The 26778-nt window shown below is 39.8% G+C and overlaps 1 protein-coding gene across 2 annotated transcripts in view; it reads left to right on the top strand.

Moving 5' to 3' along the window:
• Nucleotides 1-26778, top strand: part of KIF4A (kinesin family member 4A) — a 178218-nt gene that overhangs the window by 68014 nt on the left and 83426 nt on the right. For both annotated transcript variants that reach the window (XM_058291023.1, XM_058291024.1), the window contains exons 12-14: nucleotides 19574-19706; nucleotides 22304-22362; nucleotides 22477-22582. In XM_058291023.1, the coding sequence (XP_058147006.1) occupies nucleotides 19574-19706; nucleotides 22304-22362; nucleotides 22477-22582 (298 nt within the window). The remainder of the gene's footprint in view (nucleotides 1-19573; nucleotides 19707-22303; nucleotides 22363-22476; nucleotides 22583-26778) is intronic.

Raw genomic sequence — 26778 nt, forward strand, 5'->3', positions numbered from 1 at the left:
TATGATCTATCTTGGAGAATGATCCATGTGCGCTTGAGAAAAATGTATATCCTGCTGTGTTTGGGTGTAGCGATCTATATATGTCTATTAGATCGAGCTCCTCTAATATACTATTCAGATGTTTTGTTTCTTTGGTGATTCTCTTTTGAGATGTTCTGTCCAGAGTTGATAGTGGTGTATTAAAATCCCCCACTATAATTGTAGATGTATCTATTCTTTCACTTAGTTTTTCCAGCGTTTGCCTGACGTATTTAGAGGCACCCTTGTTAGGGGCATAGATATTTATGATTGTTCGATCTTCTTGACGGATTTTCCCTTTGACTAAAATGTAGTATCCTTCTTTGTCTCTCACAATTGTTTCACATTTAAAGTCTATTTTGTCTGATATTAATATAGCTACTCCTGCCTTTTTTTGGTTATTGTTAGCTTGTATGATTGTTTTCCAGCCTTTCACTTTCAATCTCCATGCGTCTCTGGGTCTAAGATGTGTCTCTTGTAGACAGCATATGGATGGGTCATATTTCCTTATCCAGTGTCCCAGTCTGAATCTTTTGATAGGTGAGTTTAATCCATTGACATTCAGTGTTATTACTATCAAGGAATTATTTGTGTTAGCCATATTTTGATTGGATTTGTGTTTGTCATATTTTGTTTGTATATTTTTTTTTGTCTTTTTTGTTGTTGTTGTTGGTCTTATACTCTCCTCCAACTTTGCCTTTCCTGTTTTTTCCTTTCTTCCTGCAGAACTCCCTTTAGAATTTCTTGAAGGGGAGGTTTCTTGTTGGTATACTCTTTCAGTTTCTGTTTGTCTGCGAATATTTTGAACTCTCCATCATGTTTGAATGCTAGTTTAGCTGGATAGAGTATTCTTGGTTGGAAATTTTTTTCCTTTAGTACCTTGACTATATCATACCACTGTCTTCTTGCCTCCATGGTTTCAGAAGAGAAATCAGCACTTAATCTAATTGAGCTTCCCTTGTATGTGATGGTTTTCTTTTCTCTTGCTGCTTTTAGGATTTTCTCTTTGTCTTGAGCATTGGATAATTTGACAAGTATATGTCTTGGGGTGGGCCTGTTGGGGTTTATGACTTGTGGAGTGCGCTGTGCTTCTTGGATATGTACATCTGTCTCTTTCAGTAGATTTGGGAAGTTTTCAGCCATTATTTCCTGCAACACTCTTTCTGACCCCTTTCCCTTCTCTTCACCTTCTGGAATGCCTATAATACGTATGTTTGAGCGTTTTGCATTGTCATTCAGGTCCCTAAATCCTAATTGGATTTTTTCTATCTTCTTATTGACCCCTTCTACTATCTGTTTGATTTCTGATGTACTGTCTTCCACATCACTAATTCTCTGCTCTGTCTCTTCTAGTCTGCTGATATTTGCTGCAAGTGTATTTTTGATTTCTTGAACTGTGGTGTTCATTCCCATCATATCTGTTATGTTTTTGCGTATGTCTGCAATTTCCCCTCCAAGTGATGTCTTCATGTTGTTAACCTCTTTCATTACTGCATCAAATTTGTCGGTGATAAATGTTCTGAGATCTTTCATTGCTTGTGCCAAGTTTTGCTCCCCTTCGTGATTATTGGTTTGTTGATTGGATTCAGCCATGTTTTCCTGATTATTGGTTTGGTTCGTAGATTTTTGTTGCTTTCTGGTCATCTCTTTATTTTGACGAATTTAATCAGTTCCTTAGCTTCTTTGTCTGCTCTTGGAGGTTAATTAGTTGTTATTTTTGCACAGGTGTTATATCTTCTCTTTGTCTCTTTTTTCTTCTTATTCTAGTTACTTGTTGTTGGTTAAGTTCACTTTAGAGGAAAGTATTAGTGTTGGGGAAAGGCAATTGTGTAAGCAAGGGAAAAGTGTAAAGTTGTATTGGTGATGTATGTTAATAAAGCAGGAATATGAGATCTGGAAGGATGGAGGTTAGATTCATGTAGATTGTATAGAGTTATAGCTGTAGGTAGAGTACCTTTTATGAAGTTGATGACTGAATTTGGGAGGAATATGGTATGAACTACACAGCTATTGTTTTCATGAGAGAGGGAAAAAGAAAAGAAAGGTAATAGTTTCAAGAGTGGATAATAGACAGAAAACAGAACAAAGCTATTAGAAATTAAGAGTTAGACACTTTGTGGATCAAAGAACAGGAGGTGGGGGGTGGAATATAGGAGAGACAGTAGATGATAGTGGATATCAAGATGCAGGGGAAGGGGGATAGTGTAGGTAGCCTAAATCAGTTCACACAGAAATGAGGCAGTGGAGGATGGGAAAACCCAGCAAATGTGAGGTGTTCCCTGTAGCACCTATTGTGTACTTGAATTAAAGTAAAAATAAGTGGAAGATGAGGGACAAGAGGGAAAGAGAAAACCGAAAAAAAAAAAAAAAAAAAAAAAAAAAACGCTGGCGCAGCCCGGCCCGGCTCCGGCGTCCGCCGCTGCGGCCCGGCCTGGCTCAGCCCCACCGAGCGGGGCTAGATGCCTCGTCTCCGCCTACCCAAGAAGCTGGATCTTTATTCCTTATTTTTTTAAGCAGTTTTATTGAAGTATATTCCCATACCATATAGTCCATTCAGGGTTTACAATCAATATTTTTTAGTATAATCATAGAGTTGAGCATTCATCACTACAATCAATTCTGGAACATTTTCATTACTCCAAAAAGAAAAATCCCATACCCCTTAACAGTCATCTCTCAATCCTTCTATCCTTCTCCAGCCCTAATAACCACTAATCTAATTCTGTCTCTATAGATTTATTTATATTTATATTTTATACAAATAGAGTCATACCATATGTAGTACTTTGTGTCTGGTTTCTTTCACCTAGCATAATCTATATTAATTTTTTTAATAAGAGAAGTTTCAGATTTGCATAAAAGTCACATAAAAAACATCCCATATTACCCCCTATTGTTGACACTTTGCATTGGTGTGTTATCTTTGTTTCAGTTAATGAAAAAATATTAAAATATTACTGCTAACTATAGTCCATAGTTTGCATTAAATGTGTTTTTCCCATATACTACCCTATTATTAACACCTTGTAATCATTGACATACATTTGTTAGAATGAAAGAGCAATCTTATACTTGTACTATTGACCACCATCATCGTCCACCACAGGGTTCACTATATTATACTGTCCCATGTTTTTTTTTGTTTTTTTTTTTAAAGATTTATTTTTATTTATTTAATTCTCCTCCCCTCCCCCGGTTGTCTGTTTTCTGTGTCTTTTTGCTGCGTCTTGTTTCTTTGTCCGCTTCTGTTGTCATCAGCGGCACGGGAAGTGTGGGCGGCGCCATTCCTCGGCAGGCTGCTCCCTCCTTCGCGCTGGGCGGCTCTCCTTATGGGTGCACTCCTTGCGCGTGGGGCTCCCCTACGCAGGGGACACCCCTGTGTGGCACGGCACTCCTTGCGCGCATCAGCACTGCGCATGGGCCAGCTCCACACGTGTCCCATGTTTTATCCTCTAGTTTTCTTTCCAGTAATATACATGACCTGAAACTTCTCCTTTCGACCACATTCACACAGGTAAGTCAGGGCTGTTAATTATACCCACAGTAATGTGCTTACCATCACCATTATCCATTTCCAAACATTTAGTATCAACCTAAAATAAAAATTTTGCACAAATTAAGCATCAGCTCCCTATTCTCTACACCCATTCTATCTCCTGATAACTTATATTCTAGATTCTAACTCCATGAGTTTGCTTATTATAATTATTTGATATCAGTAGATCATATAATTAATGGAGAGCTGATGCTTAACTTGGCCCTTATTTTTTAATAGTTATTTGTATATTAACAATAGTAGCCCTTTGTTTGTGGTATATGGTAAAAAAATATTTTCTCCCCATTGGTCAATTGTCCTTAACTTTGTTTATGGTATTTTTGCCATGCAAATTAAAAAATTTTTTATGTAGTAAAGTTTATCAATTTTTTTACTACCTCTGAACTTTTTTTTTAACAGCTTTATTGAGATATAATTTATGTATCATAAAATTCACTATCACCACAATCCAATTTTAGAACATTTCTATCAAACCAAAAAGATCCCTTATGCCAATTTGCGGTCACTCTCATTCTCATTGCCAACCTAAGGCAACGAGTAATTAACCACTAATCTGCTGTCTCAATGTATTTGCCTCTTTTGGACCTTATATATAAATGGAATCATACAATATTTGGTATTTTTTTGTCTGGCTTCTTTCACTTATATTTTTGAGATTCTTCCATATTGTAGCATTTTTCAGTACTTCATTCCTTTTTATTGCTGAGTAGTTTTCTATTGTATGGATATATTATATCTATCCATTTACCAGTTGAATACTCACATGCAAGTCTTTGTGTGGACATATGTTTTCAATTCCCTTGGGTATATACCTAGAAGTGGAATTGCTGGATCATATGTTTAACTTTTTAAGAAAATGCCAAACTATTTCCCAAAGTTGTACAGTTTTACATTCTCCCCATGCATCTGGATTTTGATTCATAGTTACAAAACCTTTCCCTATACCAGGATTAAAGAGGAACTCACCTGTTTTCTTCTAGTATTTATATAGTTTTTTTTTAAATTTCATTTTTCATCTAGAGTTTATTCTTGTGTATGCTGTAAACCTATATCCTTATTTTCAGCAACTTTTATTTGTTTTTTCTACTTATTAAAAGTGATACATTCCTTCTTATAAGACATTGTATTAGTTTCTCATGGTTGCCATAAGAAATTGCCACAAACTAGAGGCTAGAAGTCTGAAATCAGAGTGTCAGGAAGGCCATGCTATCTATGAGGGCTCTAGGGAAGAATGTTTCCTTGCTGTTTCTAGTCATATTCAGGTTCTAGGTAGACATGAATTTTGGGGGACACTAACTCAGTACAGTCTACCCTTTGGCCTCTAAAAATTCACATCCCTCTCACATGCAAAATATATTCACTCTATTCCAACTTTCCCAAAAGTCTTAACCCATTCCAGCATTAACTCTAAATCTAAAATCTCATCTAAATACCATCAACTTTAAAAAGTTCCAAATCTCATCTTCCAAGTTATCTAAATTAGGGGTTGGTGAGACTCCGCATAGGGTTCCTTCCAGGGCACAATTCCTTTCTGTCCACTGACCTGTGAAACTAGAAAACAAATTATCTACTTCTAAAATACAATGGTGGGACAGGCATAGGATAGGCATTCCTGTTCTAAAATGGAGAAAATGAGAGAAATGAAAGAGTTACTGGTCTGAGCAAATTTACAGTCTAATAGGGCTAAATCCATGTGTGTGTTTTTTATTTAAATGTTTTTTAATTAAATTGTCTTTTTTTAAAAAAGATACATAGATCACAAAAAATGTTGCATTAAAAAATATAAGAGGTTCCCACATACCCCACCCCCCACCTCCCTACTCCTCCCATATCAATAACCTCTTTCATCATTGCATTTGGTGAATACATTTTGGAGCACTGCTGCACCGCATGGATTCTAGTTTACATTGTAGTTTACACTCTCCTCCAGTACTTTCAGTGGGTTATGGCAGGATATATAATGTCCAATATCTTGTCCCTGCAGTATCATTTAGGATAACTCCAAGTCCTGAAAATGCACTCACCTCTCATCTCTTCTTCCCTCTCCCTGCCCTCAGCAACTACCATGCCCACTTTCTCCAGATCAAGGTTTTAAGGCCTGAGTGTAATCCTCCAAGGGAACAATGCTCTTTTCAGTAATCTGTTCTTAACTTGGTTACATCTGCAAAGATCCTATTTCTAAGTAAGGTCACATTCAAAGGTTCTGGATAGACATGAATTTGATGGGACACTATTCAACCCAGTATATACATTTAGAAAAGTATGAAGAATAAAACTTAAAATTACAATAATTCCATCACCCAGAGATCACCACCCTTCTCTTTCCAAATCTCCCCCTTTCCAAATCTCCCCCTTTAGGTAATTTAATGTGGGTTCTCTGATAATATTTTAAGAGTGTTGTGTAAAGAAAACGAGGAAAACTAGGATCTCTTAGTGACTTAAAGATCTAGTATCAGGATACTTATTTTATTTTATTTTATTTATTTATTTATTTATTTATCCCCCCCCCCCCCCCCGCCCCAGTTGTCTGTTCTCTGTGTCTATTTGCTGCGTCTTCTTTGTCCGCTTCTGTTGTTGTCAGTGGCACGGGAATCTGTTTCTTTTAGTTGCATCATCTTGTTGTGTCAGCTCTCCGTGTATGTGGCACCATTCCTGGACAGGCTGCACTTTCTTTCATGCTGGGCGGCTCTCCTTATGGGGTGCACTCCTTGCGCGTAGTGCGGGGGACACCCCTGCGTGGCAGGGCACTCCTTGTGCGCATCAGCACTGCACATGGGCCAGCTCCACACGGGTCAGGGAGGCCCGGGGTTTGAACCGTGGACCTCCCATGTGGTAGACGGATGCCCTAACCACTGGGCCAAGTCTGCCACCCAGGATACTTATTTTAGAAGTAACTGATGCATCATCCTTTCCTTTCAATTTAGCACAGGTCTGTTTCATGTAAGACAAAACTAATGAAACACAAGACTAATGAAAACCATTCCATTCTTCCAGCTACCTAGAGTATATTACAGTAAATAGTTCCAGCTGCAAAAATAATAGATTCTAAGGAAGAGTTGATGAAGCAAACAATTGAACTCAATTATTCACTGTATTACAAAGAAATAAAGATGTTACTCCTTTTCTCAAAAATATTTGTATCAAAAATATTCTAGCATTTTAAGAAATTTCCTTTTTTCATATTTATTTTTTATTTACTTTTTTTTTTTTACTTATTTTTAAGTATATTTTATTTCACATATTTTTGCTTTTGTCCTTGCATCATATTATTTTGTTTATGATTATTTGTCATTGAAGCTTTTGCTTTGATTTTCTGCTAGTGTTTGTCATTTGTTAGCAACTAAATAGAATGTGAAAGATGAAACACTGGCCTTCCATTGCATTTTCTTTTTATCCCCACCTCCCCTTTGCGACCATTTTGCATTCTGTGTCCATTTGCTGTATGTTCTTCTGTGTCTGTATTTATTTATTTTATTTCCCTTCCCCCCTTGTGGCTTGCTTGCTGTCTGCTCTCTGTATCCATTCACTGCAGGCTTTTCTGGGGTTTTCTTTGTTCTTGCTTGTCTCCCTTCTTTTTGTTGTGCCACCTTGCTAAGTTGGCTCTCTGCAGCGTCTGCGGGCCAGGATGCGCTGCGCTCCGCAGAGTGCGGGCAAGCCTGCCTTCACAAGGAGGCCCTGGGACACAAACCGAGGACCTCCCATATGGTAGACGGGAGCTCATCTGATTGAGCCACAGCTGCTTTCCTTCCATTGCATTTTATTAACTTCTTATTTTGAAATAATTTCAAACTTATAGGACAGTTGCAAAAATAGTACAAACCCCATACAGAGAACTCCAACATATCCCACCCCACCCCTAGATACTCAGATCCACCAAGTGTAACATTTTGCTATCTTTGCCTATCATTCTATCATCTACTGTCTGTCTGTCTGTCTTCTGAACATTTGAGAGCAAATTGCATACATCATACTCCTTGGCAAAAGATTACTTCTCCTCCATTCTTCCATCCCATCCAGTTTCATATATTGCCTTTAATTTTCATTATCTGTTTAGTTTCTCTTTCTTCTTTTAAACTGTGGAAACATATACAACATAAATCTTCCCATCCCAACCCCTCCCAAGCATACCGTTCAGTAGGATTAATCTAATTCACAATGTTGCAGTGTGTGCACCATCATCCATTACTAGAATTTTCACTTTATCCTGAACAGAAACCCTACCTACACTCATTTGCTTTAACTCTCCATTGCCCCTGCCTCTACCCCTGGTAACCTGTATCTACTTTCTGCCTCTATGAGTTTGCCCATTCTCTAATCTCTTCTTTATGTTTACAATGGAGCTGAAATTTAACATCTGAAATCTATAGCAATCTTGCTTCCTTTATTATTTTTTTTAAGATTTATTTATTTTTATTTATTCCTTCCCTCCCCCCCCCACCCTGGTTGTCTGTTCTGTGTCTGTTTGCTGCATCTTCTTCTTTGTCCGCTTCTGTTGTCAGTGGCACGGGAATCTGTGTTTCTTTTTGTTGCAGCATCTTGTTGTGTCAGCTCTCTGTGTGGGTGTCACCATTCTTAGGCAGGCTGCACTTTCTTTCGCGCTGGGCGGCTCTCCTTACGGGGTGCACTCCTTGCACGTGGGGCTCCCCTACGCGGGGGACACCCCTGCATGGCACGGCACTCCTTGCACGCATCAGCACTGCACATGGCCAGCTCCCCACGGGTCAAGGAGGTCCAGGGTTTGAACCGCAGACCTCCCATGTGGTAGACGGACGCCCTAACCACTGGGCCAAGTCCACTTCCCAATCTTACTTACTTTAATACCAGTTTAACTTCAATAGTATAAACAGACTATGTTCCTATAGCCCTCCCCCCTCAGCTTTGTGTAGTTCTTGTCACAAGTTACATGTGACAAAAACCACTGATTTATCATTACATTTTATGCATTTGCCTTATAGATCCTGTAAGAAATAAAAAATGGAGTTACAATCCAAAATTACAATAGTACTGACATTTATATTTCCCCATGTCATTATCTTTACTGGAGATATTTCTTCATGTGGCTTTAGCCAATTTTTTTAGTGTCCTTTCCTTTCAACCTGCAGAATTCTTTTAGCATTTCTTGTATGGTCTCTCTAGTGGTGATGAAGTCCCTCAGCGTTTATCTGCTAATGTCTTAATTCTGCCCTCATTTTTAAAAGTTTTACTGAATATAGAATTTTTGATTGACAACTTTTTGCTTTCAGCACTTTAAATATGTCTTCCCAATGCTTTCTTACCTCCATGGTTTCCAATGAGAAATTGACACTTAATTTTTTGAGGCTCCCTTGTCTGTGACACATTGTTTCTCTCTTACAGATTTCTTTATCTTTGGCATTTAACAGTTTGATTATAACATGGCATGGTGTCAGTCTATTAGGGTTTATCCTGTTTGGATTTCATGTGCATCCTTAGATGTGTTTACTCATGCCTTTCATTAAATTTGGGAAGTTTTCAGCCATTATTTCTTTGAATATTTTCTCTGCCCCTCTCACCCTTTGGCATTCCCACAATGTGTATATTGATACACCTGATCTTATCCCACAGGTTCCTCAGGATCTGTTAACTTTTCTTCATTCTTTCTTCTTTCTGCAACTCAGACTGGATAATTTCAATGAACTTATCTTCATGTTTACTGATTCTTTTTTTCTGTCAGCTCCAATCTGCTGTCGGAGCCCTCAAGGAAATTTTTACTCTGTTGTGTACTATGGTCTTGAGCTCTGTTTGGTTCCTTTTCATAATTTCCATCTCTCTATTTTCTCATTGTGGTCATCTGTCATTTTCCTGATTTCCTTTAGCTCTTTGTCCCTGTTTGTCCTTAGCTGTTTGAGCATATTTACAATCATTTTTAAAAAGTCTTTGGGGAGCTAGAGGACAGACTGAAACAGCCTAGAAAAAGATCTTCTAGGGTTTAGGACACCAGGCAAAGGCTGGACACTGCCCAGAGGAAAGAGGAACAAAGAAGGGAAATCACGACAATGGAACTGAGTTGAAACCAGCAGCTGCTGCTGCCAGCACCATCCCCCTCACTAAAGACACTTTAGAATTCTTGGGTTGCTGGGCCTGTGACTACAGATAAAAGGGGCTCCTGGGATCCACTACCCCAGGAAAGGGGAGATAGAGGGACACAGTCTAAAGCTGACTCAGCTTCTGACCCGCATATTTGGTCTGCTGTGTCCCTCAAACCCTTCCAGACCAGATGAGACCATACATTGGTTTGCCCTGGGAGCTAGGGAGGGACTAGAGAAATCCAACCCTCACAACCTCCCTCTCTTCTAGCTGGCACTAATTGTTGAGGATACCCCAGGAAAGGGGAGAGAAAGGGGCACAGACTCAGACTGACTCACCTTTTGACTCACAGATTTGGTCTACTGTGTCCCAGGAGCCCTTACAGGCCGGGTAGGGTTGCACCATTGTTTGCCTTGGAGCTGGCAAGGGGCTAAAGATATACTACCATCCCAATTTCCTCTTCTACTAACAGGAACTGATTGTTGAGGACTCAGAAGGGAGTGGAAATATTTCCAACCCAGGATAATGGAGGGGGCTGCCAGAGAAGGCTGGAGAACTGTCTCAGAGAAAGTTTGAATTATAAGGCTCATAGCCCTTGATACTGATGGCTCCAATTATGAGCCAGTGTGCCTGAAATATGAGCTAGGTCTAGAGCTGGGGTGCCTAAGAGTTACCTCCTGAGAGCCTCCATGTTGCTCAAATGTGGCCACTCTCTAAGCCAAACTCAGCATGTAGATGCATTGCCTTCCCCCCAGCATGGGACATGACTCCCAGGGATGAGCCTCCCTGGCACCAAGGGATTGCTACCGAGCACCAGCTGATGATGTAACTAGAAAAAGACCTTGAATAAAAGGATCAACTCAGACTGGCAGAATATCTCAGCCTACATGTAATATCAGGTGTTAAAAACTGCTTTTTGACTTTGGATAAAAAGGGAAATGGAAAGGACAAGTGAGTTTATATGGCTTTGAGTCTCCAAAAAAGAGTTGGGAGGTCATCAGAGGGGTGATGCTTATGCACGCCTCAGCAGGGTACCAGAGACAGCCAAGGTAGATGGAAACCCAGTTGCTGGTTCTCCTGAGGGCTGCAGAGACCCACAGGTTCTATATGGTCATAGCAGATGGCTCTGGATTTCAGGGCCATGTCAGTTAGCCCTACTTTGGAGTTTGTGTTCCTGAGTGTGATGGAGTTGGACTCAGATATGACCTTTCTACACATGCCTCTTCTGTTGCTTTTACCAGACCTGTGGTTGGCATTTGGGCTGGTGTATACTCAGGAGACCTGAATCTCTGAACTGTCCATGTGACGGCCAGGCCCTGGGCCTCAGCAGACTTGCGGCTCCTACCCTCTGGTTTCTTGGACTTACCACGGCCAGCTGACAGGGAGGTGAAGAGGGTCAACCACCACACCAGGGAGCCAAGAGTGCCTACAGCTGCAAGCAGGAGAATTGCTTCCATCATCCATGTGGAATCTAAACCCCCTCTTGATGTAGAGGGGGACTGGACATAACCATCCCAGGGTCCACAGGATGGAGGAATAGAGTTTGGATTAGAGTGGACTTACTGGTGTTCTGCTGGGAAACTATTGTGATTAGTAAGGAAAGAAATTGTGATAGTGATGTGGAGAGGGTGGCCACTGTGGCTGCTGATGGTAGGGAGACAGAAAAAGAGATATGATGTAGGGGCATTTTCAGGATTTGGAGTTGTCCTGGGTGGTGCTGCAGGGACAGATGCTAGACGTTGTGTGTCCTGTCATGGCCTACTAGGTGGACTGGGGGAGAATGTGGACTACAATGTGGACCACTGTCCATGTGGTGCAGCGGTGCTCCAGAATGTATTCACCAGGTGCGGTGGATGTGCCGCGGTGATGGAAGAGGTTGCTGATGTGGGAGGGGTGGGGTGGGTTGGATGGGGGGTATATGGGGACCTCATATTTTTTTAATGTAACATTTAAAAGAAAATTTAAAAAAAAATATCTTAGGGGGGAAAAAAATTATAAGGCTCATAGCCTCCAGCCAGGAAGCTCTATCCCATTGATCCTATCTGTATTGCAACAAACACACTCAGACCAGGCATTGAACTGAGCACTGCCAAAGAGCGCCACCTGCTGGCATACCAAGGAAGTGCATGCAAGAAAATTAAAAATAAGTAGGAGAGGCTTTTTCTGACCTCTATAGCCTCCCTCACCAAGGCCCTCGGAAGTGACTCTGCAGCCAGTTACTGGATCCAGTGCCTAGTTTTGAGCAACCAGCAGGACAATCCTAACAATCCAGGTTGAACCAAGAATCAAAGAGCAGTGGTAACACATCGCCTCCTGCCACTAAATCCCTACGCAAGAGAAAGAAATTGAGCATATGAGTAAACTACATTCTAATCAGATGCCTAGTGATCAGCAAAAAATTGTGAGCCATACTAAGAAAATAAAAGACATGGCCCAAGAAAAGGAATATATCAAAGCCCCAGAAGAGATGCAGAATTTGGGAGAACTAATCAGTGAGATGTGTACAAATTTCCAAAAATAAATTAATGAGTTGAAAGACAATGTGGTCAAGAGATAAATGACATCAAGAAGACATTGAGCTAGTGCAAAGAAGAATTTGAAATCCTGAATGGAAAAGTAACAGAGCTCATGGGAATGAAAGACAAAATAGGTGAGATCAGAAACACATTTGAGGCATACAAGAGCAGACTCAAAATGACAGAAGAAATAATAAGTGATACTGAAGGTAGAATAGCTAAAATTGAAGAGAGAAAAGAATGAAAAAAATTGAACAGGGGTTCAGAGAGTTGAATGACAACACAAAGCACAACAACATACATGTTGTGGGAGTTCCAGAAGGAGAATAGAAGGAAAAGGGGCAGAAAAAATATTTGAGGAAATCATAGCTGAGAATTTCCCAACTCTCACAAAAGAAATGAAATGTCCAAGAAGCACACCGTACCCCAATCAGAATAAATCCAAATAAACCTACACTAAGACACATATTACTTAGAATGCCAAATGTCAGAGATAGAGAGAAAATTCTCAGCGCAGCAAGGGAGAAGCAAACCATTACATACAAGGGACACCCAGTAAGACTTAGTGCAGGTTTCTCTTCAGAAACCATGAAGGTGAGAAGACAGTGGTGTATTACAATTAGGAGACTGAAAGAGAAAAACTACCAGCTGAGAATTCTTTATCCAGCAAAATTGTCTTTCAAATATGAACCTGAGTTTATAATACTCAGAAAAAGAAACTAAGAGAGTTTCCAAAAAAGAATCCACCTTTTCAGGAAATATTAAAGGAAGCCTTAGAACCTGAAAGAAAAAGAAAGGAAAGACAGGCTTGTATAGAGTATAGAAGAAAGAATAGCAGAAAGGATAATCAAAAGAGTAAAGAGACAGACAAAAATAAGATATGATATCATTTAATGAGATTGGCTTACACTCCCCATTCAAAAGATGCAGGCTGACAGAATGGATTAAAAAACAGGAGCCATCCATATGCTGCTTACAAGAAACTCACCTTAGACCCAGGGGTACAAACCAGCTGAAAGTGAAAGATTGGAAAAAGATACTACACATGAATAGTAACCAGAAAAGAGCAGGGGTAGCTATATTAATAACAGACAAAAAAGACTTTAAATGTGAAAAAGTTTTAGAAGGTACAGAAGGCCATTATATATTAATAAAAGGGACAATCCACCAGGAAGATATAACAGTCATAAATATCTATGCATAGATGCACCTATACCAGGTTGCCCCAAAATACACGAAACAAACTGGGAAAACTGAACGGAGAAATAGACATCTCTAATATAATCATTGGAGACTTTAATACCCTGCTCACTTTATTAGATAGAACAACTAGACAGATGATCAACAAGGAAACAGAGAACTTGTACAATATGATAAACGAGTTAGACCTAACAGACATGTACAGAATGTTACACCCAAACTCAGTGGGTTATACATTTTTCTCAAGCTCATAGATCTTTCTTGAGGATAGACCACATGTTAGGTCACAATGCAGCTCTCAATAAATATAAAAAGATTGAAATTATACAAAGCACCTTCTCTGTTAATAATAGAATGAAACTGGAAATCGATAATAAGAGAAAAGTAAGTTCACAAATATGTGGAGGCTGAACAACACACTCCTAAATAATCAGTGTGTCAAAAGAGAAATTACAGGGGAAACGGACTTTGGCCCAGTGGTTGGGGCGTCCGTCTACCATATGGGAGGTCCGCGGTTCAAACCCTGGACCTCCTTGACCCGTGTGGAGCTGGCCATGCGCAGTGCTGATGCGCGCAAGGAGTGCCGTGCCACGCAAGGGTGTCCCCCGCGTGGGGGAGCCCCACGTGCAAGGAGTGCGCCCCGTGAGGAGAGCCGCCCAGCGTGAAAAGAAAGAGCAGCCTGCCCAGGAATGGCGCCGCCCACACTTCCCGTGCCGCTGACGACAACAGAAGCGGACAAAGAAACAAGACGGAGCAAATAGACACCAAGAACAGACAACCAGGGGAGGGGGGGACATTAAATAAATAAATAAATCTTTAAAAAAAAAAAGAGAGAAATTACAAATGAAATCAGTAAATATATTGATACAAATGAAAGCAAGAACACAATGTATCATAATTTCTGAGATACAGCAAAGGCAGTCTTGAGAGGGAAATTTATAGTCCTAAAAGCCTATATTAAGAAAGAAGAAAGAACTAAACTCAAAGATGTAACAGGAGAACTAGAGAAACTAGAAAAAGAACAGCAAACCAAACCAAACCCAAAGCAAGCAAAAGGAAAGAAAAGATTCGAGCAGAAATAAATGAAATTGATAACATAAAAACAGTAGAGAAAATCAGCAAAACCAAAAGCTTGTTCTTTGAGAGTATCAATAAAATTGACAAACCCCTAGCTAGGCTAACGAAGAAAAAAAGAGAAGATGCAAATAAATACAATCATAAATGAAAAGGGGGAAGTTACAACTAACCCACAGAAATAAAAGGGATCATAAGACGATATTATGAGAAACTCTATGCCAACTAACTAGACAACCTAGATTAAATGAACAAACTTTTAGAAATGCACAACCAACCTACACTGACACTACAAGAAATAAAAGAACTTAACAAAGTTCAATCACATTTAAGGAGATTGAATCTGTCATCAAAAATCTCCCAGCAAAGAAAAGTCCAGGACCAGATGGCTTCCCAGGTGAATTCTACCAAGTATTTTGAAAAGAATTAACACCAATCCTGTTAAAACTCTTCCAAAAAAATTGAGGAGGGAAAATTACCCATTACACTTTATAATACCAACATCACCCTAATACCAAAGCCAGATAAAGATACCACAAGAAAAGAAAATTCAGACCAATATCTCTAAAATAGATGCAAATATTCTCAACAAAATACTTGCAAGTCAAATCCAATCACGACAAAGTGGGATTTATTCCTGGTATGGAAGGCTGATTCAACATAAGAAAATCAATCAATGTAATGTATCATATTAACAAATTGAAGGGAAAAAAAACCACACGATAATATCAATCGACGCAGAAAAGGCATCTGATAAAACCCAGCATTCTTTTTTTTTTGATTAAAAACTCTTCAAAAGATAGAAATAGAAGGAAAATGCCTCAATATGGTAAAAGGCATATATGAAAAATCCACTGCCAACATCATACTCAATGGGTAAAGGTTGAAAGCTTTCCCTCTAAGATCAGGAACAAGACAAGGATGCCCACTGTCACCATTGTTGTTCAATATTGTACTAGAAGTTCTAGCTAGTTAGGGCAATTAGATGAGAAAAAACAATTAAATGCATCCAAATATGAAAAGAGGAAATAAAACTCTCATTGTTTGTAGATGATCCTGTACTTAGAAAATCCTGAAGTATAAATGACAAAGCTACTTGTGGTAATAAATAAGTGGCAGGATACAAGATCAACAAGAAAAATCAGTAATGTTTTAGTACACTACTACTGAACAATCTGAGGAGGAAATCGGGGAAAATTCTATTTTCAACAGCAACAAAAAGACTCAAATACCTAGGAATTAATTTAAGCAAAGAAGTACAGGATCTATATTCAGAAAACTACAAAACAGTGCTAAAAGAAATGTACCGAGCTGGCCCACACAGAGTGCCAGCCCATGCAGGAGTGCCAGCCCGTGCAGGAATGCCACCGCATGTGGGAGTGCCACCCCACGCAGGAGTGCTGGCCGACATGGAGAGCTGGCGCAGCAATATGACATAACGAGACACAGAGGAGAGACAATAAGAAGATGTAGTAGAACAGGGTGCTGAGGTGGTACAAGAGAATGATCACCTCTCTCCCACTCTGGAAGGTCCCAGTATCAGTTCCCAGAGCCACCTAAGGAGGATATAAGCAGACACAGAAAGAACACACAGCTAATGGACACAGAGAGCAGACAACAGGGGTAAGGGGGGATAAATAAATAAATCAATCTTAAAAAAAGAAAAAAGACCTGAACAAATGGAAAGATATTCCGTATTCATGAATTGGAAAACTCAGTATTGCAAAAATGTCGATCTTAACCCAAACTGATTTATAGATTCAATGCAATACCAATCAAAATCCCAACAGCTTACTTTACAGAATTAGAAAAGGCAATTACTAAATTCATTTGGAAGGGAAAGTGCACCCAAATGGCCAAAACCGTTCTAAAAAAGAAGAGTGACATGAGAGGAATTTCACTGCCTGGCCTTAAAACATTACAAAGCTACAGTGGTCAAAACAGCATGGTACTAGCATAAAGATAGACACATCGATCAGTGGAATAGAATTGAGAACCCAGAAATAAACCCTCACCCATACAGTCAACTGGTTTTTGACAAACCTACCAAGTTAATGTAAACAGGACAAAACAGTCTCTTCAACAAATGGTGCTGGGAGAACTGGGTATCTATAACCAAAAGAATGAAAGAGGACCCCTATCTCATTCCCTATACAAGAATCAACTCAAAATGGACCAAAGACCTAAGTATAAAAGCCAGGACCATAAAACTACTAGAAGAAAATGTAGGGAAACATCTTAAAGATGGTGGTGGTTTCTTGGGACTTGGAACAAAGCACATGCAACAAAAGAAAAAATAGATAAATAGGGCCTTGTCAAAATTAAACACTTTTGCACCTCGCAGTACTTAGTCAAAAGGGTAAAAAGGCAGCTGACTCAATGGGAGAAAATATTTGGAAATCACATGTCCAGTAAGGGTTTAATATCCATAATATATAAAGAGATGTTACAACTCAACAATTAAAAGATGACCCAATTAAAAAATGGGCAAAGGACTTGAATAGGCATTTGTCCAAAGAAGAAATATAAATAGCAAAAAAAAAAAAAATGAAGAAATGTTCAACATCACTAATGAAATGCAAGTCAAAACTACAATGAGATATTATTTCACACCTATCAGAATGGCCACCATTAAAGACAGAGAACTACAAGTGTTGGAGAGGATGTGGAGAGATAAAAACACTTATTCACTGTTGGTAGGGATGCAGAATGGTACAGCCACTGTGGAGAACTGTTTGGCAGTTTCTAAAGAAGTTGAATATAGATTTGCCCACGTGACCCTGCAATGCCACTACTGAGTATATACCCAGAAGAAATGAGAGCAGTGACGCAAACAGACATCTGAACACCAATGTTCATAGTGACATCATTCACGATTGCCAAAAGTTGGAAACAGCCCAGGTGTCCATCAACTGATGAATGGATAAACAAATTGTGATGTATACACATGATAGAATATTATGCAGCTATAAGAAAAAGTAAAGGCATAAAGTATATGATAACATGGATGAACCTGGAGGACATTATGGTGAGTGAAGCAAACCAGACACAAAAGGACAAATACTGTATGATTGCATTACTATGAACCAAATATATTGTGTAACAAATTGTATGATTCAAAAAAAATTTATAGGTATCCAGTACATTTAATTGAGAAATACATTTTTATTCAACTGTGTTTTCTTTTTAGTTTTTAATTATTTATGTTTTCAATTATTAAATGGACAAAATAAAGTTTTAAAAAAGGTCTTTGGGAAGCAGATGTAGCTCAAGTGGTTGAGCACCTGCTTCCCATGTATGAGGTCCTAGGTTTGATCTCCAGTACCTCCTAAAAACAAAACAAAACAAACTCCAGCCAGCTGGGCCCTGAGCCTCAGCAGAGTTGCAATACCTACTCTCCGGTTCAATGGACTTACCCAGGTCAGCTAACAGGGAGGTGAAGATGGTCAACCACCACACCAGGAAACTGAGAGTCTACAAATGCAACAGGAGAATCATATCCATCAGCCATGTGAGATCTAAGCCCCCTCTCAACTTAGAGGTAGAGTGGACATCGCCATCCCAGGGTCCTCAGGATAGAGGAATAGAATATGGATTAGAGTGGACTTACTGGTATTCTACTATAGAATTAATGTGACTCTAGCAATGGAAGAAGCGATATCATTGATGTGGAAACAGTGGCCACGGGAGTTGCTGAGGGCAGGGAGAGGGAAGAAGAGGTGTGATATGGGGGCATTTTCGGGACTTGGAGTTGTCCTCAATGATATTACAAGGACAGATGCAGGACGTTATATATCCTGCCATAACCCACTGAATGGACTGGGAGAGAGTGTAAACTACAATGTAAACTAGAATCCATTACTTTGTAACTTGTCAACTTACATGAATGATGCATAAATTTTACCAATAAGAGTATTTTTATAATGCAAGCTTTAATTGAGCATTTCTTCATAAAGTCTTAGTAAATTTTCAGAAGTGTAATATGAGATCTTACTATATGACCTTGCTGTTTTTTGATAAAGAGCAAGCTAAAATCCCCTGTAAGAATACACAGAGGTCTTAAGCTGGGTGAGCGTGCATCTATTCTATTCCAGTAATCCTTTTCTATATTTTATTGAGATTGAGGACAGCTGTTTCCTATCCTGTTTTTCTCTCACCACAGCCTTGACAACTATTAATTTTTCTCTTCAATCTTTTTTAGATCAAATCTTTATATTTCTTCTGAGCTTTTTTTACCAGTCCTGTATCTGGTCTTTTGACCATTTCATTCCAATGGATTTTTTGTTTGTTTGTTTTTTTCTTTTAAATATTACATTAAGAAAATACGAGGTCCCCATATAGCCCCAACCCCACCCACCCCACCCCTCCCACATTAACAACCTCTTCCATCATTGTGGCACATCCACTGCACCTGCTGAATACATTCTGGAGCACTGCTGCACCACATGGACAGTGGTCCACATTGTAGTCCATACTCTCCCAAAGTTCACCCAGTGGGCAATGGATTTTTTAAAAAGTGCTTTTTATTGGTCTGCTTCATTGGTCTGGAACTGACATCAAGTAATACATAGAAGTTCCATAGGTTCTTATCTGTATGCACTCCTTCAAGCTATTTCTGTCCCTCTCTTCCATTTCTGTTTGAAATGGACACCATTATTGCCACCACCCATTCTAAGCAATTTAAAGTTGATAAATAAATGAGCAGGAGGCTATGGGTCATCAATTTCAAGCAAGATAAGCATTTAGAAGGAAGCACTTATTTATGAAGAATCATGTTATGTGTTCTTAGTGGCCACTGATCATCATTTAAGCTTCTGACTTCAATGCTTTTTCTCTCAACTTTACAGTAAATAGGTGATCATCTTAAGTTAATCAGCTCAAATTTCGACCCTGAGGAGTTTTACTTCTACATCCTCCATACCTCTCTAATCTTTGCCTCTAAACCATTAATTGAAAGTACTTCAGGGGTATGTTTCTTGTTTATCCAATAAACTACCTGACTTGGGGGGTAGATTGGATTAGACACACTTTTCCAGACTTCTATGAACTAATTTTAACCTACCTACCTCTACCCAGAAGGCCTGTGGGATATATTCTTATCTACCTTTGATATAGGTCTAATCAATCAGGTATTTTTCTAATAATGTTGCTTTCTTTGTTTTAGTGTGGAGCCATCAGAGAATCTACAGTCCCTGATGGAGAAGAATCGGTCCCTTATAGAGGAGAATGAAAAATTAAGTCGTGGTCTAAGTGAAGCTGCTGGTCAGACAGCACAGATGTTGGAGAGGATCATTTTGGTGAGATCCCAAGACAAAACTCTGTTGATCAGGATTTTAACTAGCTTTAGTTTTCAAAATATTTAACCTGCTCCTCATTATAAGAGACAAGTTATATGGAAAGAAATGGATTACTATTACCATTTTCTCCAGGGAGCCATTCTGGGGTAAATACATGGTTTTGTAATCAAACATACAGAAAAGTTGAAATAATTGTGCAGTGAACACCTGTATATCCACCAAAGAGAATCTACATGAATCCCATTTCAAAGTATATTTGTTCTGAAATACTAAAAGGGAAGAACCAGCTCCCTCTGTTACCTTAAATGGCAGCTAATCTGGCCTAGTTTGCTAGGATGCTGAAAGCAATATACTAGAAATGGGGTTGGCTTTTACAATGGGAATTTATCAGTTTATAAGCTGACAGTTCTGAGGCTATAAAAATGTCCAAATCAAAGCATCATCAAGCTGATATCTTCTTTCTGAAGACTAGCTGCTGGCAATCCTAGACTTCTCTGTCACATAGCAAGGCATTGGTGGCATCTGCTAGTCTCTCCCTTCTCTTCCAGTTTTCCTTGCTTCCAGCTTCTTGCTTCCATGGCTTTCTCTCTCTTTGCTGATTTCATTCTTTTATAAAGGACTCTATTAAAAGGATTAAGACCCACCCTGAATGAGGTGGGTCACATCTTAAGTTAAGATCCTACTTACCAAAAGATCCTACTTATAATGGGTCCACACCCACAGGAATGGATTAACTTTAAGAACATACTTTTCTGGGGTTCATACAATTTCAAACAATCACATAATTTTTATCCATAATACCAAAGTAACTATCCCCTCACTAAATTTTAGTCATTCTCTCTGTCTCCCTTACCCACTGTTGTCACATTTCATGACATCATTTTTTTTTTTAAGATTTTATTATTGATTGATTTCTCTCCCCTTCCCCCCCACCCTGGTTGTCTGTTCTCTGTGTCTATTTGCTGCATCTTCTTTGTCCGCGTCATCTTGTGTCATTTCTCCGTGTGGGCTGCGCCATTCCTGGGCAGGCTGCACTTTCTTTCGCGCTGGGCAGCTCTCCTTACAGGGCGCACTCCTTGTGCGTGGGGCTCCCCTACGCGGGGGACACCCCTGCGTGGCAGGGCACTCCTTGCGCGCATCAGTGCTGCACGTGGGCCAGCTGCACACGGTTCAAGGAGGCCCGGGGTTTGAACCGCGGACCTCCCATGTGGTAGACGGATGCCCTAACCACTGGGCCAGATCCGCCGCCTCATGCCATATCTTAACAGCTACCATGGTAAGGTAGTAATAGCTAGGAAATTAATTCTAATTCCTTTTACATGTAGCTAATTTCCAAATAGTGGATCACTGTGTAATTGCTTATACCAGTTCTGAATTCTACTACCTGTCTGATAGTAGCCTCCTGGATCAGTGCATGCTGGCTCTGTTACTAATGTTTTTCTCCTAATCTAAATACAACTCAATCTGTAATATCACAACTTTTGCCAGCAGCAAAGATTAGTTTCCATCAAAATGTAATTGAACATCTGTAACATATACACTTTCATGTATCCATGTATTCTCTGGTCAAGGAAGGGTAAGCTGCTTAATGATTTCTTTAAAGGGGGCCAAATCCTATATCCATTGTATGGTCAGTTACTAGTAGAAGAGCAAAAATGGTATCTAGGGGATTTTTATATACATTTTCTGTCTCCAGTGCTGTATTTTATGCCTTTGAAGTAATTCTAATAGCTGTGTTTCACATGTATGTGAGTGTGATTTATATAACAAACAGTACTTGTATTCCAGCCATATACCCGCAGCCTTTATAAGATTGTTAAAATGGCTCTCTGATAGGCTTATTGTTTGATGCCTTGTCAGAATTTCATGACAAGCATTTCCGTTCTGTATTAACTGTCCTTGCCAAATCTGTTGCAGTGTCCGGCATGTTACCTATACTGTGATTGAAATTAAACTGAAAACACCAATGACCCTCCCCAAACATAGCCTTCCTCTGCCATTTTTAATTTCTCTACCATCATTCTCTTGCCTTCATTTCCTCACCCTTTCCTTCACCCTTGCCTTCATCATTCTCACCCTTTCTCTTGCCTTCTTTTCCTAAAACTTGCCTACCATATCAGAGAGTGTAACTTTTAAAAATCTCAGTTCAAATTCAGTGTGAGGCCCTTTTAAGTTTTAAATGCCCTTATGCTGGGGCTAGGGAACAGTATGGTGTGGGAGGCAGTTTAAAGCAAGTATGTTTTTTTGCAAACATCAGGGAGTAGCATGCCAGGAGGTATTGCTTTTTCCCCAGTTCCAAAGTTCTCTGTGGAATTAAGGCTTCACACTCCACCCCATAGTCTGAGCTTCACGGCAAGCACAGGACCCAGCTGCTTACATGCTATTTTTAGTAGTTCATGTTGACTGAAGGGCTAATTTCCATGACTCTGTTAAAAAACACATTTCTCATTAAATAACCACAACCCACTAAATCCTACATTACAGCAAAGGAGGCAGCCTCTCTTCCTAGGTTTTAATCTATAGAGGTAGGAGAGAGAGCATAATTAGATGAGGCTATCATGCTCTACCACTGATTATCTCTTGGGTCTTTGTTACAGACAGAGCAAGTGAATGAAAAAATGAGCGCCAAACTAGAAGAGCTCAGGCAGCATGCAGCGTAAGTTTCCTACCAGATGTTTGTTAGTGACCTATATTGCCTAAGTATATAATCATGGATCTTCTGGTCTCTTCAGTGTGATTAATCTTTGGGTTCCTTTGTTTGAACTTTCAGCTGCAAACTGGATCTTCAAAAGCTAGTGGAGACTTCAGAAGACCAGGAATTAAAAGAAAATATAGAGATAATTTATAACCTGCAACAAGTGATTACCCAACTATCGGTAAGCCAAGAAAAGGTAGTGTAAAGAGGCATACTGATTTGTTTCTCTTGATGCATATAAAAAATTCAAACTCTCTGCCTTTTGCTGAAGCAACTAGATTGTGAGTTGCTTGAGGACAGAGATCATGGATCATTGGATATGATCTTGATTTTGAATTTGTTAAAACACCTACAGGTTATGTATGCAACAACACATTAATATTTCGGTATTCTAATCAAACACTAGAAGCAGTAATATGGCAGTACAAAATTGCCTGGGTAGCAAGAGCAGCAGTAATTGATTTGTTGTCCTCTCAGTGTAGGCTAATTTAATAAGAGGCTTTGTACCATTCCCTTATTTGAAATAAGCTGTGTTCTGACAGATAGTGCAGAGCAACCAAGGAATACCATAGCTGTCTTTTATAACCAATAATAAAATCAAATGATCATTCTGTCATAAATTGGTAAGTTCCCCTTTTTATGCATTTTTAGAACTATTATAGCAATTATGGAGGGAGGAAGGGTTGGAAAAACTTCATAATCCCACCACCCTAAAATCTGTTTTTATTTTTGTGTGTGTTCCTTCTCTGTCTTAGTCCTTAGGCATATATACATTTTTTCTTTTTTTTTTCACTTTTTAAAAATTTTTTGAACTATATCACTCATACATAAACATGCAAAAACAATAAGTGTATAGTAATAGTTGTAAACTTACAAAACCACCATATACAGCATCATGCAAGACTCTTGTACCTCACCCTACCACCAATACCTTGCATTGTTGTTAAACATTTTTAACTAATGATTAAAGAATATTGTCAGAATATTACTACTAACCGAAGTATTTTCCCCCAACCCACCCTATTATTATTATTATCTCTATATCATTTATATATGAACATACATAAACAATAAATGTATAGTTAAAGTTGCAAACTTACAAAGCAGACGTGCATAACATCATACAGGGGTCCCGTACATCAACCCTCCACCAATACTTTGCATTGTTGTAAGACATTTGTTACAAATTATGAAAGAATATTGTCTAAATCTTACTACTAATTATAATCCGTATCTTACATTTGGTGTGTTTTCCCCCCAACCCACCCTATTGTTATTTTTTAAATATATTTTTATGACAGAAGTTATAAACTTATAAAACACTTGTGCACACCCCTAAACAATACCCCTCTATCAACATACCACACTGCATGGGAACATTGGTTACAGATAAGATAATATCATCTGATTTTCATTGAAGTTATCGTATAGCATACTACTATGTTAAGGGGTTATGGTTGGTTAAAGGGTTATGGTTGGTCTACACTCTTGTTTATTACTGTGAAGCAATAATGTATATGTAAATGCCTGGTGGTGATTCCTGGTCCTTGGCCAGAGAATTTAATTGTTCCACATTAGTGATTCTCCCACCCCTGGTCTTGCCCATGTTTTCTAGAATTATCAAAAGGATGTCACAAAATCATCCACACATATTTGCTCTTTAAGAGTAAATGAAAGTGGAAACGGACTTGGCCCAGTGGTTAGGGCATCCGTCTACCACATGGGAGGTCCACGGTTCAAACCCCGGGCCTCCTTGACCCGTGTGGAGCTGGCCCATGCACAGTGCTGATGCGTGCAAGGAGTGCCCTGCCACGGAGGGGTTTCCCCCGCATAGGGGAGCCCCACGCGCAAGGAGTGCGACTGGAAGGAGAGCCACCCAGCGGGAAAGAAAGTGCAGCCTGCCCAGGAATGGCGCCGCCCACACTTCCCGTGCCGTTGACGACAACAGAAGCGGACAAAGAAACAAGATGCAGCAAATAAACACAGAGAACAGACAACCGGGGGAGGGGAGGGAATTAAATAAATAAATAAATCTTTAAAAAAAAAACAAACATACAAAAAAGAGTAAATAAAGGGAGTGGATATGGTTCTAGCAGTTGAGTGCCTGCCTCCCACAGGGAAGTCCCAGGTTCAGTTCCCTGTGCCTCCCAAAAAAGCGAAAAATAAACACCAAGCAAAACAAACAAAAAAAACCAGCTCAGGGAAGCTGATGCTTTCCACATACAAGGTCCCAGTTTCAATCCCAGCCCCTGGTACCCGCCCCCCCAAAAAAAGAATAAATGAAAAAAAAATAACATACAGTATTGTGGGTGGAAGGGTTAGGATAACCAGTTCTAAGAAATCAAATGAGTAAACTCCCAAAAGACTAGGAGGCAATGTTTTAGAATAAGTAGTACTGTATAAAACTGTCATGAGCAATTCCAAGTTGACAGTCTGTTTATCCAACAAACAGGATATAGTAATTGAGGACCTGGACTCCAGAGCCAGACTGACCCTGGTTTGAAGCCAATTCTGTTGTTTAATAACTGTGTAACCTTGCTAATGCTATATTAATGTCAAAAGAAAATAATTTAAGTAATTCTAATAGAGGTTAAAAGTGTTATTCAGCTGATGCACTCAGGGAACACCTGAGCTCTAACTTACCAAGTCTAAACTGGGCTGGAGTTTTATAGGGTGAGAAGAGAGGGCTGTGTGTCCTTGTGGTTTGGCTCAGGTAGCAGGTTTTGTTTTTAATGCTACAAATCTTTTGATTGGAGGCTGTTCCATACCTATTGCTCAGGATCATTGGTGTACTCCCATTCCCATAACTTTGAGAAGATTATTTTTCCAGAGTTCATGCAAGCCTTGTGGTTTGTTGGTTAGTTAAGGTTCAGGGGTAGGGGCAGGGGCAGGAAAAGTAGCAAAAATGGTTGGGGCAGAAGCAAGGGTTGAGGGCAAAGAAAATTGGGAACTCTTTATCATGTCTGTTTTAATCCTTTGTATTAGCAATATGAGTAAAATATAGTAGGAGCACAAAGGAAAGGGTACTTAACTGTCTAGAAAATTCAGGAAAGCATCACAGAAGAAAATGGGTTCAAACCCCGGGCCTCCTTGACCTGTGTGAAGCTGGCCCACACGCAGTGCTGATGTGCTCAAGGAGTGCTGTGCCACGCAGGGGTGTCCCCTCATAGGGGTGTCCCCATGTAGGGGTGTCCCCATGTAGGGGAGCCCCACGGGCAAGGAATGCACCCCATAAGGAGAGCCGCCCAGCGCAAAAGTTCAGCCTGCTCAGGAATGATGCCACACACACAGAGACCTGACCCAACAAGATGATGCAACAAAAAGAAACACAGATTCCCGTGCTGCTGACAACAACAGAAGTGGACAAAGAAGAACACGCGGCAAATAGACACAGAGAACAGACAACTGGGGTGGGGTGGTGGGGGGATGGGGAGAGAAAATAAATAAATAATTAAATCTTTTTTCTTAGAAAAATGAATAGGATTTTGCCATGTAGACAAAGGGGAAAGGACAATCCCTATAGAGGAAAAGTCACATGCAAAAGCAGAGGTAAGAAAGTAAATGTTTAGAAAATAGTAAGAGGGAAGCAGATGTAGCTCAAGCAATTGGGCTCCCATCTACCATGTAGGAGGTCCGGGGTTTGATACTGAGGCCTCTTGGTGAAGGCAAGCTGGCCCACACGGTGAGCTGGCCCATGTGGAGTGCCAGACCACACAGCGTGTCGCCCTGCACAGGAGTGCCGGCAACATAAAGAGCTGATGCAGCAAGATTACACAACAAAAAGAGACACAGAGGAGAGACAGTAAGAGACTTAGCAGACCAGGGAGTTGAGGTGGCACAAGAGAATGAGCGCCTCCCTCCTACTCTGGAAGGTCCCAGGATCAGTTCCTGGAGCCGCCTAATGAGAATACAGACAGACACAGAAGAACACACAGTGAATGGACACAGAGAGCAGACAATGGAGGGTAGGGGGAGAAATAAATAAATAAAGCTTTTAAAAAAATAATAACATCATTGTGGCTGAAGTATAGAGTACATGCTGGGAAAGTACATGCTAGGAAACTATCATAAGGTTAAATTTCACTAACTATAATCCACCTTAAATATAGCTGGAATATCTGATATATGGAAACCTTATGTGAACTACCTCAGAATTAAGATAATACAGCAGAACCCTACTAGAACCAAATCTTACAAGCTCAGAAAATAGTGAATCCAGGGCACCATTGTTCATATCCACCACACCAATCATCAAGAACTTCATACCACCTTATTGCAGGGTCCTTGAGTTGCATGGGAAAGGTGAAAAATTAATAAAATAATATAAGGCATGCTCAGTGAGGATCTGGCAGTATGACTGGTACCTGGTATGCCTGT

The sequence above is a fragment of the Dasypus novemcinctus genome, chromosome X (genome assembly GCF_030445035.2).
Source record: "Dasypus novemcinctus isolate mDasNov1 chromosome X, mDasNov1.1.hap2, whole genome shotgun sequence".
NCBI lineage: Eukaryota > Metazoa > Chordata > Mammalia > Cingulata > Dasypodidae > Dasypus > Dasypus novemcinctus.